This window comes from Anomalospiza imberbis, chromosome 17 (assembly GCF_031753505.1).
Source record: "Anomalospiza imberbis isolate Cuckoo-Finch-1a 21T00152 chromosome 17, ASM3175350v1, whole genome shotgun sequence".
NCBI lineage: Eukaryota > Metazoa > Chordata > Aves > Passeriformes > Viduidae > Anomalospiza > Anomalospiza imberbis.
In genome coordinates, this window is record NC_089697.1 from 14,053,947 (window position 1) to 14,067,740 (window position 13,794).

Below are 13,794 nucleotides of genomic sequence, written 5' to 3' on the forward strand. Positions count from 1 at the left end.
CGGGGCCCGGCGCGCCCGCCCCGCCGCAGCGCGGCCCGTTCCGGCGCTCCGCGCGGCTCCGCGGGCCCTGCGCGCCCATCCCGGCCGGACATGGCCCACAGCGGCGCGGGGGCGGCCGCGCCGCGGGACCAGGCCGCCGAGGAGCCCGAGGGCGGCGGGCGGCGCTGGGGCGCTCAGCACGCCGGGGCCCGCGAGCTGGCCGAGCTCTACTCGCCAGGTGAGGCGGCGCGGGCGGGCGGGGCCCTCGGGCCGGCTGCTCGCCGTGGCTCCCCCAGCGCCCGTTCTCCCCGGGCCCGGTTCTCCCGTGGCCGGCTCCCCTCGGGCCTGGCTCTCCCCGGCCGCTCCCGCGCGGCTCCGGGCGCCCCGGAAGAGCGGGAAGGGGCCGGCGGCGGCGCGGGGCTGCCGGCCCTCGGCCCGGCGGGGGCAGCGCGGGGCTCCGGGCGCGGCTGCGGCTGCGGCGCGGGCCGGGCCGGGCCGCGGGCGGGAGCGTTGGCAGGCAGAAACTGCCCGGAAGGGACGTTCTGCTCTCCAAAGCCGGCGGGCAAAAAGCGAGCCTTTCCCTGCCGCGCAGGTGGGCAGGTGTGGCCGCAGCACCCGGTAACAACGGCAGCCTTGCCCTCGGAGCCTCCGCTCGGCGAGCTGCCCTCCAGGCCTGGCACCTCACAAAGGGGCACCGCGATGCTCGAACTCCTGTTTCGCTCTAACTGAAGCTTGGAACTCGTCAGACAAGCTTCAGTTTGTCATTTGGGTGCTCAGTAAATGACTGACTGACTGTGCTGTGGAAATAATTGCAAATTCCTTGTTAAGAAAGCATCGTTTGTTTTTAGCTCACAGTGTGAGCAATGCTGGGCATTCCTGCCATTCCTAGGGAGTCCATTCTCTGGTGGAGAATAGGGAAGGGAAGATGTGTTTTCGGTATCTTGTGGTTTCCAGCAGGTCAGCTGGGCCCAGCTTGCACATCCAAGGCAATTCCTGCACAAGTAGGTCTTCTTACTCACACAGAGCCATGTGATGATAAGAAATCCAAGGCCTTTGTTCGTTTGTGTGACTGGGGCAAGTCTGCCCGTTTCAGTTCCTTTTGCCTGCCTTGAGCAGGTCCTTTGTGACACCTTTCAGCTGCTCTGGTCCATCTGGGACTGATTCCTGTGCTTTACACAAAAGCACTCACTGATTTTACCACTGCTCTGGCTCATAAGGGAAAGATTTTCCTCCCCAAAGAGCTTGCTGCCCTTCTCGCTGGCTGTAGCACACGTACAGTGATATGTCAGGGAGCTGAGGCTGTATTAGATATGCAGGTTTCTTCTGGAATTACATAAATAATTTACATAAGCAATGCCAGAATATGTATAATGGTGGAAGCGTATTGTGTTCAAATTCTGAATTCATAGGAATGGGGATTGCATTGAATTGTGCAGAGTGAACATGACTGGAATATTTCCCTGATTTCTTTAAGCACATATTTGTGGCTTTGGCAATTCATCCCTTCCCAGACTTTGGGATTTGAGTGCCCCTTAAACACAAGTTATCAGCGCTGACTCAGTTCCTTGACTGATTTGCCTTCCCAGTGCAGAGCTGAGGCTGCGTTTTTGAACCTGGGTATCTCGACAGCCTTGCTGGATCTCTGTGCTCAGACCACAGAGGTGTTTGCACACACTGAGCTCAGAGGACTTGCCAGCCTCCTTTCCAGCACTCAGCTAATTGTTCCACGATCTGCCCACTTAGCTCCTCTCATCAGGGTGTGGTTTTCTCGTGCAGGAAGTGAGTGTTAATTAACTCTTACTTTCATTACTCCAGGGATCTCTTTATAGAATCACCCACGTGGTGACCTGACGCCGCTGTCAAATATGGCTGTTCTTGTGTCTTAATTTAATTTTACTATTCCCTCCTCTGCTGCTGCAGAGGGTGTTAATTTACATACCCATGGCCCTTCTAGAACGTCTGAAACTGACCTGTCAAAGTCTTTGTTCACACTTTCAAATATTGCCTTGTAGGCACATTGGAGAAAAGACTGATCCTCCATTTGTGTTCCTACTTTCCCTGCTCGTTGCGTGGTACAGTGAGAAGGAAGACTTGATTTAGCATTTAGGAGGAGAAATTTGATCAGGCATTAGGTCAGCAGAGAGGAAGGAGGAGTAGGACAGAAGCTGAACACACGCCAGGCCTGAGCGTGCCTCTGCTCCTGGGAGAGCGCGTGCACCTCCCTGGAGCCCTCCCTGAGCCTTCCTTGTGCTCTGCTTTGCCAGAGGGACCGGCCAAGGGCCGTGGGGTAACTGCTCCACGGAGCCCTGGGCAAGAGGAGGCTGTGCCTGCTGACCCCTAGAACAGGCAGGGACTGGCCTGGCAGCTCCTCAGGGCAGTAAGAGCTGCCTGCAGCCTGGCCCTTCTGGTGACAGCTCAGATCTTCATGGCCTTGGGTATTAAAGGTCTGTTTCTGTGCCCTAATCCTGCAGGTCTCACCCTGAGTGTTCCCTGCGCTCTGCCTCGTGCCTGGTGGGGATCCAGCAGTGGAGAGCAGGGAGCAGCTTTCTGTGCTAACCTGATACTCCAAGTGTTGCCATCTTCTGATATGCCTGTTCCCTTTTTATAGGCAGTAAATGATTTTTTATAGAGGTACAAAGTGGTACAGCAAGGTGCAGGAGAGAATTTGTGCCAGTTCTTTCTCTTTTCTTGTTCTGTCCCTTGTCATCTCAGAGTGGCTGGGAGTTGCCAGCCTTTGCCTGGGAGCAGGAAGGCACAGACAAGACAACAGTTCAGGGAGAAGCTTCAGGGAAATACTTGTGATGTTAGATGAGCCATTCCAGGGCCACCAAAATACAGAATGGTGAGAATGGTGCTCTCTCCTGTTAGTACAACAGCTTTATTTAAAATCTCAGAGCTTGTAAATATGACAGATCACAAGGTGGTTTAAATATGTTTGAGGCCAGAAATTTGTTCCCAGATTCAACCCTTCCAGCAACACTGAATACTGGATGAAATGCAAATTGAGAAAAGATGTGACGTGGAGGAAATTTATGCCAGCAATCTCAGGGAGAGGCAAACTAGGACAGTGTGAAATGATGTCTGATTTGGCCCTGTTAATTGGACAAGGGCAGAGGAAGAGCTTAGTAGTGGCTTGGGGAAGAGGGATGGCATTTAAGAAAATGTGTGCACCTCCCATGGATAAATAAGTTTCTGTTTCAGTTCCCTGTCAGACAAATGGAGCAAGTCATCCAGGCAGTAGAATGGTCTGTCTCTGTTATTTCAGGCTTCAAAATGTCCTCTCAGATAAAAGTAAAGCATGCTTTTCCCCTTGTTCTTTCCAACAGGAAAGAGACTGCAAGAATGGATCTCTGTCATCTTATGCTTCTCTCTGATCTGCTTCAATTTTTACAATCTCCTCTTGTACTTGCGGCTGGAGCACACGCCCTCGGTTCTCGTTGGGATATGTAAGTAGGAACTGTTTGCTGCCTGCTCGAGGCAAGACTCTTGTGATCTGAGATCCTTTAGGCTTGGCTTGCTGTTGGAAAGGGACAGGGACATTGTGTGTGAGCCTCTGGAACTGAGGCCATCTGCAAAATGTGTCACTGCTTTCTCTTACATTTCAGTGGCTTCTCAGTCTCTCAGAGGGGAAGTTTTGATGCAGCTGAGTAAGTCTGGTGTTCTTGTGTAGTCACTGCAAGTGTAAGGGCTATTGAGAAGGAAAAGAGCTGTCAAAATTATCAGAGTTGGAAACAAAATACATTGCTCAACAAAAATATTCAAAAGAACTTTCCAGAAAGCAAAAGCTCAAAGATGAGCTTGCTGGGCAGGAAATGTCATAAAAGGTGCTTCAGGCATCAAGCTGGCTTCATTTCTGGGGACTGCAGACTGAACACAAGAATTTTGGAGAATTCTTTCATGTCAGGATGTGATGTTTGGCGTTTATTATCTGGAATGATGACTTTTTCCAGGAGTATAAGAAAAGTTGGTGCCACCTCTTCTGTGGAGGAGAGGAAGAACCAGTGAAGGATCCTGAAAGAATGTTCAGCTCCTGTGCTTTAGAAAAAAATAGCTTTCCTATAACCTGTGTGGGGTGTGTGTTTTAGAAGAGAATGGTACTTGTTCATCCTCAGTGCTGTGCATTGCTAATGAGTTCAAACAAAACAAACAAAACCCACCCAAAACACTGCACCGGGTTCAAGCAGTGGTACATACGAGAAGCTCTGAATTCCTGCCAAAGCTGGGACGTGGTGATTCCTGATGTCTCTGTAGAGGTTGTTGGCTTTGTTGGGGCTGGGGGGAGCTGTGTCCTCCCCTGTGAGTCACAGCAGCTCTCTTGGCCTCATTCAGTCTTGCCTGCTCTCAGCTGATGAGGTGCAGGTGTTGGGAGGAATGGAGGGAACATGGCATGGGAACTGCTCCTTAGGGATGAGGGCAGATCAGACAAGAGAGTCAGCGGTGATGGCTAACCTGTGGTGCAATCTGTTTGCAGCTGGCTTTCATCTCAAAGTTAATATTGATAAAAGCTGGAGTTCTCTGATATCCTGGTTACCAGTTTAACTGATAAAGCAGCCAATTCACTGATAGTATTATTTAAGTAGTAGTGAATGATTAAAGTAGCAGAATCTGGATTCTGTGTAAATAAAGTGGTGTGGAAATAATTGATAGTGTGTACAAAGATGAGTGCAATAAAATAGTAAATGCTTCAGGCTATCTTGTTTTGCTGCCTTCAATACATTATTTCTCCAGGTGAAGTGTGAATGATGTCTGTTATTCACAGTGATTATTAGGTTTTATTGCATATTGTGCAAGTCATATCCATAAAAGTCATGATTCCTAAATACGTGAGCAGCTCCATGGGCACACTTGGGAATCCTGAGTCACCCACAGGGTGAGGTGTGCTCCATTAACAGCTTCCCTCAGGCTTGGTTGGAATGGTGACCTTGATGTGAAGTCATAAAATAAACATTCTGCTAATAAAGCCGGAGCTCTAGACCCAGTTCCTGCCAGGTCTTTGGGGATCTGTTCCAGTGGGCTGGATCTGTTCTGCTGCACAGACCTGTTCACTGCACGGGGACCCTCTGTGTGCTCGTCTGTAAATACGTATTTTCCTTTAGGAAGTGAAGTACTTGAACATTGTGCATCGTTCCACTGAGCCTAAACCCTGTGTCTGTAATTAAAGGCCGTGTCACAGCTTCTTTCTTTGTGCCTTCAGAGGCACACGGAATTGTAACACGAGCAGTACTGTAAGTGCCTTAACCTGGACGTTCTCGGGACAGAAGAGACCTGCCCCTGCTGCGCTGGCAGTGGCAGCAGCCCCTCCCTGGGTGTCCCTCCCCGAGTGCTGGGGCAGCGTGGCACGCAGGTGCCCTGGCCCTGCTGAGTCACTCAGGGCCTGCAGGGAGTGCAGCACTGAGGGGACACCTCAGTGGCCTTGCTTCAGAGCAGCTCAGGCTGTGTCATGTCCTGCTGACTAAAGATGAGCTTGCTGGGCTGGAAGAGCCACGGGTCTCTCTTGTCTTCCAGGCTGCTTTAGCAGGGATGAGACAATTTCCTTCCCCTTCTCACTGAAGAAAAAAAAAAAAGAAAAAAGAAAAGAAAAATAGTAGGCAGAGGATGGATTTCTGCTGTGGCTTGTGCTAACTCCAGTCATGCTCTGTTCTGGGTATCCTCAGCTGCTGGGCAGCCATGGAGCTGTTCCTCTTTCTGCAAGATGAGAGTTGTGCAGATCTGAGTTTGGTGTTCTGTCTGCATGCACACAAGCACCCAGTAAACTCAGGCTGCCCTGGCTGGCAATGGGGCTGTGAGGGAGCTTGAACACCCCCGTGTTTCCCACTGCAGCAGGACAACATCCCAGCAGTGCCACAGAACCAGAGCAGCCTCTGCCACTGTAATTGAAGGTTGGTAGTGCCAGGGACAAGGCTGGCAAAGGGATTTTTGTGTGGTAAGCAGAAAGCCTCACCAAGACATGTAATATCAGGCTTGAAAGCCATCATAGCTTCAGGTGAACTTGTGGTGTCCAGCATATTCAATATACACAAGCTGAGTATATAGTTCATATATTAATAACGTCTAGATAAAAAGTTTGGCAAATTACAGTATGAATCTTGGTTTTTGTTTTCCTCTCCTTCCTCCTCTTTTTGTATAGGGTTTTAAACCCCTTTTTTCCAAGTTGGTTGACTTGTTTCAGGCATGTGACTGTTATCTGCAGTCATATTTGTTCATGACAGGGACTGTTCATTGCAGTCTTACAAAAAAGAAGAGTTAACTTTGTGTTGTAACCTGTTTATATTCCTAGGAACTGCCCCACATAGGGCAGATATCTTTAGGAACATCTTGTGACATGATACAAGTTACATTAATTACTGCTGTCTTGAAAGATGGGCAACGGATTTTTTTTAACCCATTTGAGCTACATGTTTCAGTATTGCAGAGGTTGTGGGTTAGCCAGAGAGAGCACACAGGAAGCAATCACTTAGTGCAGTTTCAAACTAGAAACTGGATCTCATCAAGGCCCAGAACCTCTTTGTTTCAAGCTCCAGCAGCTCTGCAGAGCTGCCCTTGGTCAGCTGCATTGCAGAGCCAGACATGAGTGTGTAACACACGAAAGGTGTGGCACACGTTGGAGAAAAAACACTCCCGAGACATCAGTGCTGGCTGAAGTGAGTGCTGGGCACGTGGCTCGGGTATCCACATCCTGCTGCCTCACAGCTCCAAGGATGGCATTTCATCTTGCATTTATTATGTGCGTTAAAATGAGTTTCCACCTGAAATTTTGTTTTAAAAGGTTCTTGAAATTACACCAGAAATCTCAGCTAGCAGAGGAAAATGCCTTTATTCAGTGCTGGTCCAAGTAAGTTGTTTGTCACCTGCTGTCTCACCCACCTGAAGTAACCACCAGGTACCTGGTAGCTGTGGGTAACTTTGTGCTTCCATTCTCAGCTGCATCATCTCATAAAGAGGGAAACTCCACGAGCTGTGATTAAAGAGACAGAGCTTGGTTCTGCTCCCCTGTGCAGATAGCTCTGTGGTGCAGCAGCAGGGTTTGTGTGCTGTCTGCTGTGGATCCCTTGGGCAGAACCGGGGTGGTTCCCAAGGAGCCCGGCTGGTCGGGCACCACGAGGAGGAGGAGGAGGAGGAGGGCGTTGCTCTTGGAAGCGAAGTGACCTGGTACAGCTATTGCTGGTTTGCCCTCAGCAGGTGACGCTGGCACCGTGATCAGTTCTTTGTCTCACTGGGGTTGGGGATGGACTCGGTGTGCTGCAGCTTGGGGCTCCTGCCCTGGCACTGCGGCCACGCTGGGGCACGGTCCCATCTGCGTCCCACGGGGCGTGCCAGGGGACAAAGGCACCTCTGTCTGCCTGCCCACTTGTCAGGGGCTCTCTTAAAGTTACAGCAGAGTTTGGCTGGAGGATTAAGTTTATCAGGTGGTGATTCTGAGCCAAGCTGTGCTTTTGCAGATGAGTGTTTGCTTTAAGATCTGCTGCTGCTCAGCCCTGGAGGAGACAGGACCCCGATTCCTTGGGGGCCTCCTTTCACTGCAGTGTCCCAGCTGCTGTGGCTGCTCCCCCAGGCTGATGGGGTGTGCCCTGCTCGGGGGGGCATTGCTGGAGGCAGGGCATTGGTCCCCAGGCATTCCCAGAGCAGGGAGTAGCCCCAAGGAGAGGTGTCTGCTCTGTGGGTGACGTGCCAGGCTTGCCTGGGGAGCTGCTGTGACGGAGCCCGGGCTGGTCGTGTCCCTGGAGTGCAGGTTCTGCAGACAGGGCTTGTTGGCAGCCCTGGTTACAGTGTGATAAAACTGCTGTAGTGATGCATTTGCTGTCCCAGCCCTGCCTGTGGGCACTCTCAGGTCCAGTTCTGACTGAAAGTTCCTCAGCTTTATTCGCCAAATTTATGAACTCTTCTTTTTTCTCTTTCAAGCTGCTCAGTTTATACTCATTGACATGTCCAGGGATTATAATCTTAGCCTTGTAACTTGCCATAATATCAAACCCCTGCCTTCTCTGTACTGAAAGTCACTAAATGGGGACTCCAGGTGACTAAGGCATTTTATTTGCATAAGCATGTAAGTGACAAACAACAGGTTCTTTGGCATATTGCTATTTAGACAACAAGATATTTTTGTTTGTGAAGTTAGCCATGCCAACCCTTTAATGCTGTTCAACCAGTTCATACAGTCACCGATTAAACACCACAGCACTTCTCAGGGATGTTGCACAATAGCATCAAGTTATTTAATAACATAGTATCCTGGTTTCTTCCTCTGCAGAGACTCTAACTGCATTTTTACAGTAACTATGAAACTTTGTATGTTTTGATGTAAGACTTCCAGGTTACAATTTGATCATTCTATCTACACAAAGCCAAGTTTACGCTCAGCTCCTGAAATTTTGGTGAAGTACAACTTTTAATGGTAAATGTGCACAGCAGTTTTGTCTCTCAAAGCTCTTGTGGGGCCTCCTCCTCCCGCGGGCCCCGGGAGCAGCCTGGCCACGGGAAGTGGTTTGAGAGTCACCCACAAGAGCAGAGGTTGCAGGTTGTCTCTCAGTTTGACTGAAGCAGTGAAGAGGTGGACAGGGGCCTTTTCTGGTCACAAACCCTACACATTCCCTGGTTTCTGAGCCGGACAGAGCTGCCCTGTGTCCGTGGCGTGTTTGGGGCAGTTGCTTGTCCAGCCACATGTCCTGCTGTGGGGAGAGGCACCTGGTGTTGTGCCTGGGAGGTGCCCACACAGAGGAGGACAAGCTTGGGGAAACGGGACAGAGCAGCATTTCCAGCAAATGTGTGTGGCAGTCCAGTGTTTGCTTGGGTACTGGTTGGAGTTTGGGCTGCCTTCCTTCCTCCTTATTCTGCAGTCTGCTTGCAAACCAAAAAATCCCAGTGTTGTGAGCAAGTCCTGCAGCTCGTGTCCTTCTGCCCTCCTTCTGTGTGCTCCAAGCATCGCCTCCTCCTCGGGGACCACCCCTGGATGGGCCGATCCTCACCCCTCTCTCAGTGAGCTGCAGGAAAGCTAATGTGTGTGGATCAGGACTTCCCTAACGCTGCACTGAGCTGGCTTCTGGTGAGTGTTGAACCCACTGCTTGCAGTTCCACACCTGAGCTGGGTTATCTTGCTTTTTCTGACTGTGGTTAATATTTCACCCATGCTCAGGGCTGTCAGTCTCCTCTTGCCCCCCAGCCTCGATGACAGAGCATCGAGATCTTCTGCCCCTCTGAGCAGCAGCTGAACTCCTGTGCCTTGGTCTTGCCATGTTCAGTGAAGCCAGTGCTGGGTGTGGGAGGGTTCTGAGCCCAATTCATCAGTGGGATGTGCCCTCTGAGCCCGGGGACAGGACACACACCAAGTGTCACCATGCTGCTTACGTGGAACCTCAGCACAGCTCTTGCTCTTTTATTGCGACTCACCCTGCACAAGTGCAGAGCAGAGAGGACACCGACACCATGCTGCAGTACAGCTGGAACAAGATTGCTGGTAGTTAGGTTTTCTCCCAATTGCTTTAGTATAATGCACTGCTCCAGGCACCCTCCATTCTTCCCTTTACCAGCTGACATCAAAGCAATACGAGGAACATCTATTGAACTGTCAATATTTTGCCTCAATTTGTGTTGGTGTTCTGCAGTTATTTCACTGGGATGAGGCAGCAGCTGGAGGCGAGGCAGGCTAATGGGGGCATTACCTCAGCAAGAATGGCATTTGAGTCCTTGCAAAGAGAAGTGTTGTTTGGATATCTTCCCCTGAAGCCAGGCTGCTTGCCCTTTCAGCTGCCAGCAGCAGATCTAAACGCTATTGTGTCCCACCCGCTCTTGCTGTAGCCTGCCTGTGTGGTCTGAAACAAGAACAAATGCACAGAATTTACTGCTTAGAAAATAAGCTGTCTTCAGTGCAATAAGGGGTAGATAAAGAATGAAGTGTCTCCTGCTGCATTTAAGAGTTTGGGCCAACTGGATAATGGATTCAACAGCAGGGGCTGATTTATAATAGGAGAAGAGCTCTTTTATTTCTCCTCCCTTTCTGAAAATGAAAGGTGAGGGGAAGGACTGCAGAGGTGAGGGGTCAGCTAAGCGAAAGGTACCCACTAGGGGAGGTATTTCTGTTCTGTAGGGGATGGGCTAAACACAAATACAGATTTAATGAAGATTGCTGCTGTCCAAATGGTGTCTGGCTAACCTCTTTTTCCTAGTTGCCTGACCTCATGTTTATTCAGACTGGGTAGATCTCGTGTGGTTGTAAATATCTGAGAGGCAGATAAACAAGTAAACTTCTGAAATAAGAATAAGATGTGACTGAGTGAGTAAATTGCTGTGTTTGTCTGACCCTCTCTCTCTCTCATTCAAGTTGCAGGAGTTATTACGGCTGACTTCCTCTCAGGACTGTTCCACTGGGGAGCAGATACCTGGGGATCTGTGGAGCTCCCCATCGTTGGAAAGGTCTGAGATTGTTGTTACTAAGCTTGACAAAGCCCTGAAGTGCCTGTCTGCAGCACTGCCAGCGCTGCCAGCTGAGCTGGGCTCTGTGCCACAGCCAGCCCGGGGAAGGGCCTGGGCACTGCTGGGCAGGGCCGTGGTGCACCTGGCCGGGGGACACCTGCGAGGTGGCACCGCTCCATTTTGTCACCTGCCGTGAGGCTGGCAGCGTGGCAGTCGCAGTGTTTGCAGACCTCTGAGGCTCTGTGGGAGCGGCCTGTGGCAGCACAAGTGTTGGACCCTGGCTGGGCATGTGCATGTTCAGAAGGTCAGCAACACAGATTTGGAGAGTTGTCCCTGCAGCTGAACTCCTAAAAGTGTGTGAAACATGGGGCTGCTCCAGGAAGAATCTTCCCAGCTCCCTCTTCTGTGGGCCCTGTTGTAAGACAGTAGTACTAGGATGGTGGTGACTGGAGATTTAATTTGATATGCATTATGCACCTGCAGCTACAAATGCCAGTTGCTTAGTGGAAGGTGCACTGGCTTCTGTAGTAGGCAACAATTTGTTTTCTTAATTAAATTTCTTAATAGCTACCATTAATTACTCCTCACAGTGCAATATTAGAAGGATCATTATTAAAAAAAAAAAAAAGTGGGCTATTCCTTGTTATTATCCAGAGTTACACAAACTGCAACAGCAGAATTAAAACTGTTGAGTTTGGCGTTTTTGTTCACCTTCAATAGACCTAGTAGTCTTAAACCCCTGTCTCTCTGGACCACAGTTTAAATAACTTTTAAAAACCCTACTGCTAGAGACTCTGCACTAAATAACCATGAGCTGAGGCTGCTCAGAACACCTCTGCACAGGCTGGACGTGCTGGAAGTGTTAAAGGCAAATCAGTAACTGTGTTCCACACAGTAAAACAATTGCTCTGTGTGTTCAGATGTGATTTCTGCTCCTAGAGGTGACTTCTGTATGGTGTGTTTGTCTTCCACTGCTTTGTCCAGTCACTTAATTTGCATTTAGTCTGTTAGTGCTGGCATCTGTAGCCCATAAATATGGTAGGCTGAATCCTATTTTTTAGTGGTTTTTTCCCTTGGTTGATTCTGCTTAGCAAGTGAATTTCACAGGCTTATTTTGCCTGGGAAATTAGGGTGCTGATGCTTTGTTTTTAAGATTACATACTGAAGGTCCTAAGTGAAAATTTAGAAGAAGAAAACTGAGAAGCAAAGAAAACCTGGATTTGTGTGGGGGAACTGAATTGCTTTGCAAATGTAAACAAATTTTCTGAAGTGTCATGACAAAAGTTTGAATCCTGTTTACATGCTTTGTACTATGAATTCTCTTCAACTCAGTCATCAGATTTGAGTGTATGAGAGGGTTTGATTGGGTTATTTTTTTGAAATATTTTTCTTTTCCAAGACCATTATTGAGTGTGCTGTTGTGTTTATCCAATTGTTTCCCAGGCTTTCATCAGACCCTTTAGGGAACACCATATTGACCCCACAGCAATCACCAGACATGATTTCATAGAGACCAATGGAGACAACTGCTTCATGACACTGGTCCCCTTGGCAAACATGGCCTACAAATTTGTTTCTTTTTCCCCAGGTAAGCTCTTACTTCTGACTGCTGTGGATTTAGTGTTCTTGTTGCTATTGAATGAACATTTGTCCATGTGAAGTTTGGAGGAACCCGTGGATGTGATATGACAAGAAATAGCTGTTGGAAGCATGCTGCTCCTGGCAGGAGGGAGGGAAGCTTTCTTTCCTTTGAGGTGTGGTGGCAAAAGGTGGCACAGCGAGGTTCTCTAGCTCAACAGAGAATCTGGGGCTGGAGAGTTGTGAAGGAAGATTAGAAGTTGTGCTAAATACTTTTTTTTGTAAGAGGGACCAAGCTGTGAACATCCGGGGAAACTCATTGTTGCAAAGTGTAACACAAAACAGTGCTTCATGTCTGTGCACAAGTACTTTATGTGCAAGGCAGAAGTCAAGAACTAAAGAGTCAAATTAATTTTATAGGTGGTAAACTCAGTTTGACTTCCTGTTTATGGTGTGTTGACAGATTCTGGCACTTCCCAGCCTGTCTTGTGACATTTGGGAATTGCTTATGGCTCACTGGCTCTTGTGACACTTCTGCCAGAGCAGCTTTGGTGAGGCCTTTGTCAGCTCCTGCAGCAGCAGCAGCTCTGGCTGGGCAGGATGCTGTCCTGGCAGAAGTGTGCCTTTCCATGGCTGCTGTTCCCAGCTGCCCGTGGTGTTTTGCAGAGGCGCTGTGTGAGACCTGTCCCTGGGAGTGTTACGTCTTTGCCCTCATCATCTTCATAACCATGACGAACCAGATCCACAAGTGGTCCCACACGTACTTTGGCCTTCCACGCTGGGTCATATTCCTCCAGGACTGGCACATCATCCTGCCCCGGAAGCACCACAGGATCCACCACGTGTCCCCACACGAGACCTACTTCTGCATCACCACGGGTACTGCGCCCTGCAGGGCCCTGCCAGGACAGCTGGGAGACACTGCAGAGCCGGGCAGCGCGCCGCGCTCTCGCAGGCGCTTGGCAAAACTGCACAGAAAGTGTGGGGGAAGCTTTGTCATCAGCTGCAGGACCTCAGAGCCTGAGGGAGCAGTCAGTGGTGCTGAGATCTGATTGCCTGGGCTCTTGAGCTCAGGCCACTAATGGGGTGTGTTCACTAAAGCTGCTGTTCCTCCAGAAGAGCAGAATGTCTGCAGCTGGTCTGGAACGCTCATTTCTAAAAGCCAGGCTTCTGGATTTTCAGCATCCACTCATTCTGACTCAGAGGTGGACAGGTTTGCAGAAAGCTTTAGCTTCCTTTTATATCTGTACAGGTGGGAATGCTCAGTCACCAGTGTTGCACAATCCTAAATAAGTTATCAAGTTAATCAGACAGCTGGAATTAAACCACTCTGGTTCTTCATTCTGTCATTGGCTTCAACAAACGGTTCATGTGGGCTTTGAAACCTCTGCCAAGAAAAAATCTAATTCTCATTAGCAGAATGTCATGTAGAAACATGGTACAATTAAGAAGCCTGACTTGACAGATGGTAGCAAAAATCTTGCCACCCAAAGAGTTATTTTTAAGTCCTACTATGTGCTGAGAGTTTAAGCCTGACCATTATTAGCAGTATTGGGCTGGTTGCTTTTTTTTCTCATTAAAAATATGCTGAACTTTGGACGCTATGACAAACTAATCCTCTTTTTCCTTTGCAATCCCTTAGGTTGGCTTAATTACCCGTTAGAGAAGATAAGATTTTGGAGATGTTTGGAGAACATCATCCAAGGACTTACTGGGGAGAAGCCAAGAGCAGATGACATGAAATGGGCTCAGAAAATCAAATAACTTCTGCCAGCCTTCTGCAATCCTTAACTTGTTGCCAATGTTGTTTTTAAAAGAAAAAAAAATAAA

The 13,794-nt window shown here is 49.2% G+C and overlaps 1 protein-coding gene across 2 annotated transcripts; it reads left to right on the plus strand.

Annotated features, from left to right (window-relative positions):
• PEDS1 (plasmanylethanolamine desaturase 1) lies at positions 1–13,794 on the plus strand. Of its 2 annotated transcripts, none has more exons than XM_068208096.1 (6): positions 1–217; positions 3,306–3,425; positions 10,295–10,386; positions 11,830–11,974; positions 12,631–12,843; positions 13,607–13,794. In XM_068208096.1, the coding sequence occupies exons 1-6, from the start codon at positions 91–93 to the stop codon at positions 13,726–13,728; spliced, it is 819 nt and encodes a 272-aa protein (XP_068064197.1). In that variant the 5' UTR covers positions 1–90; the 3' UTR covers positions 13,729–13,794. The 2 variants fall into 2 exon arrangements, with proteins under 2 accessions (XP_068064197.1, XP_068064198.1); XM_068208097.1 differs by lacking the exon at positions 1–217 and adding an exon at positions 838–980.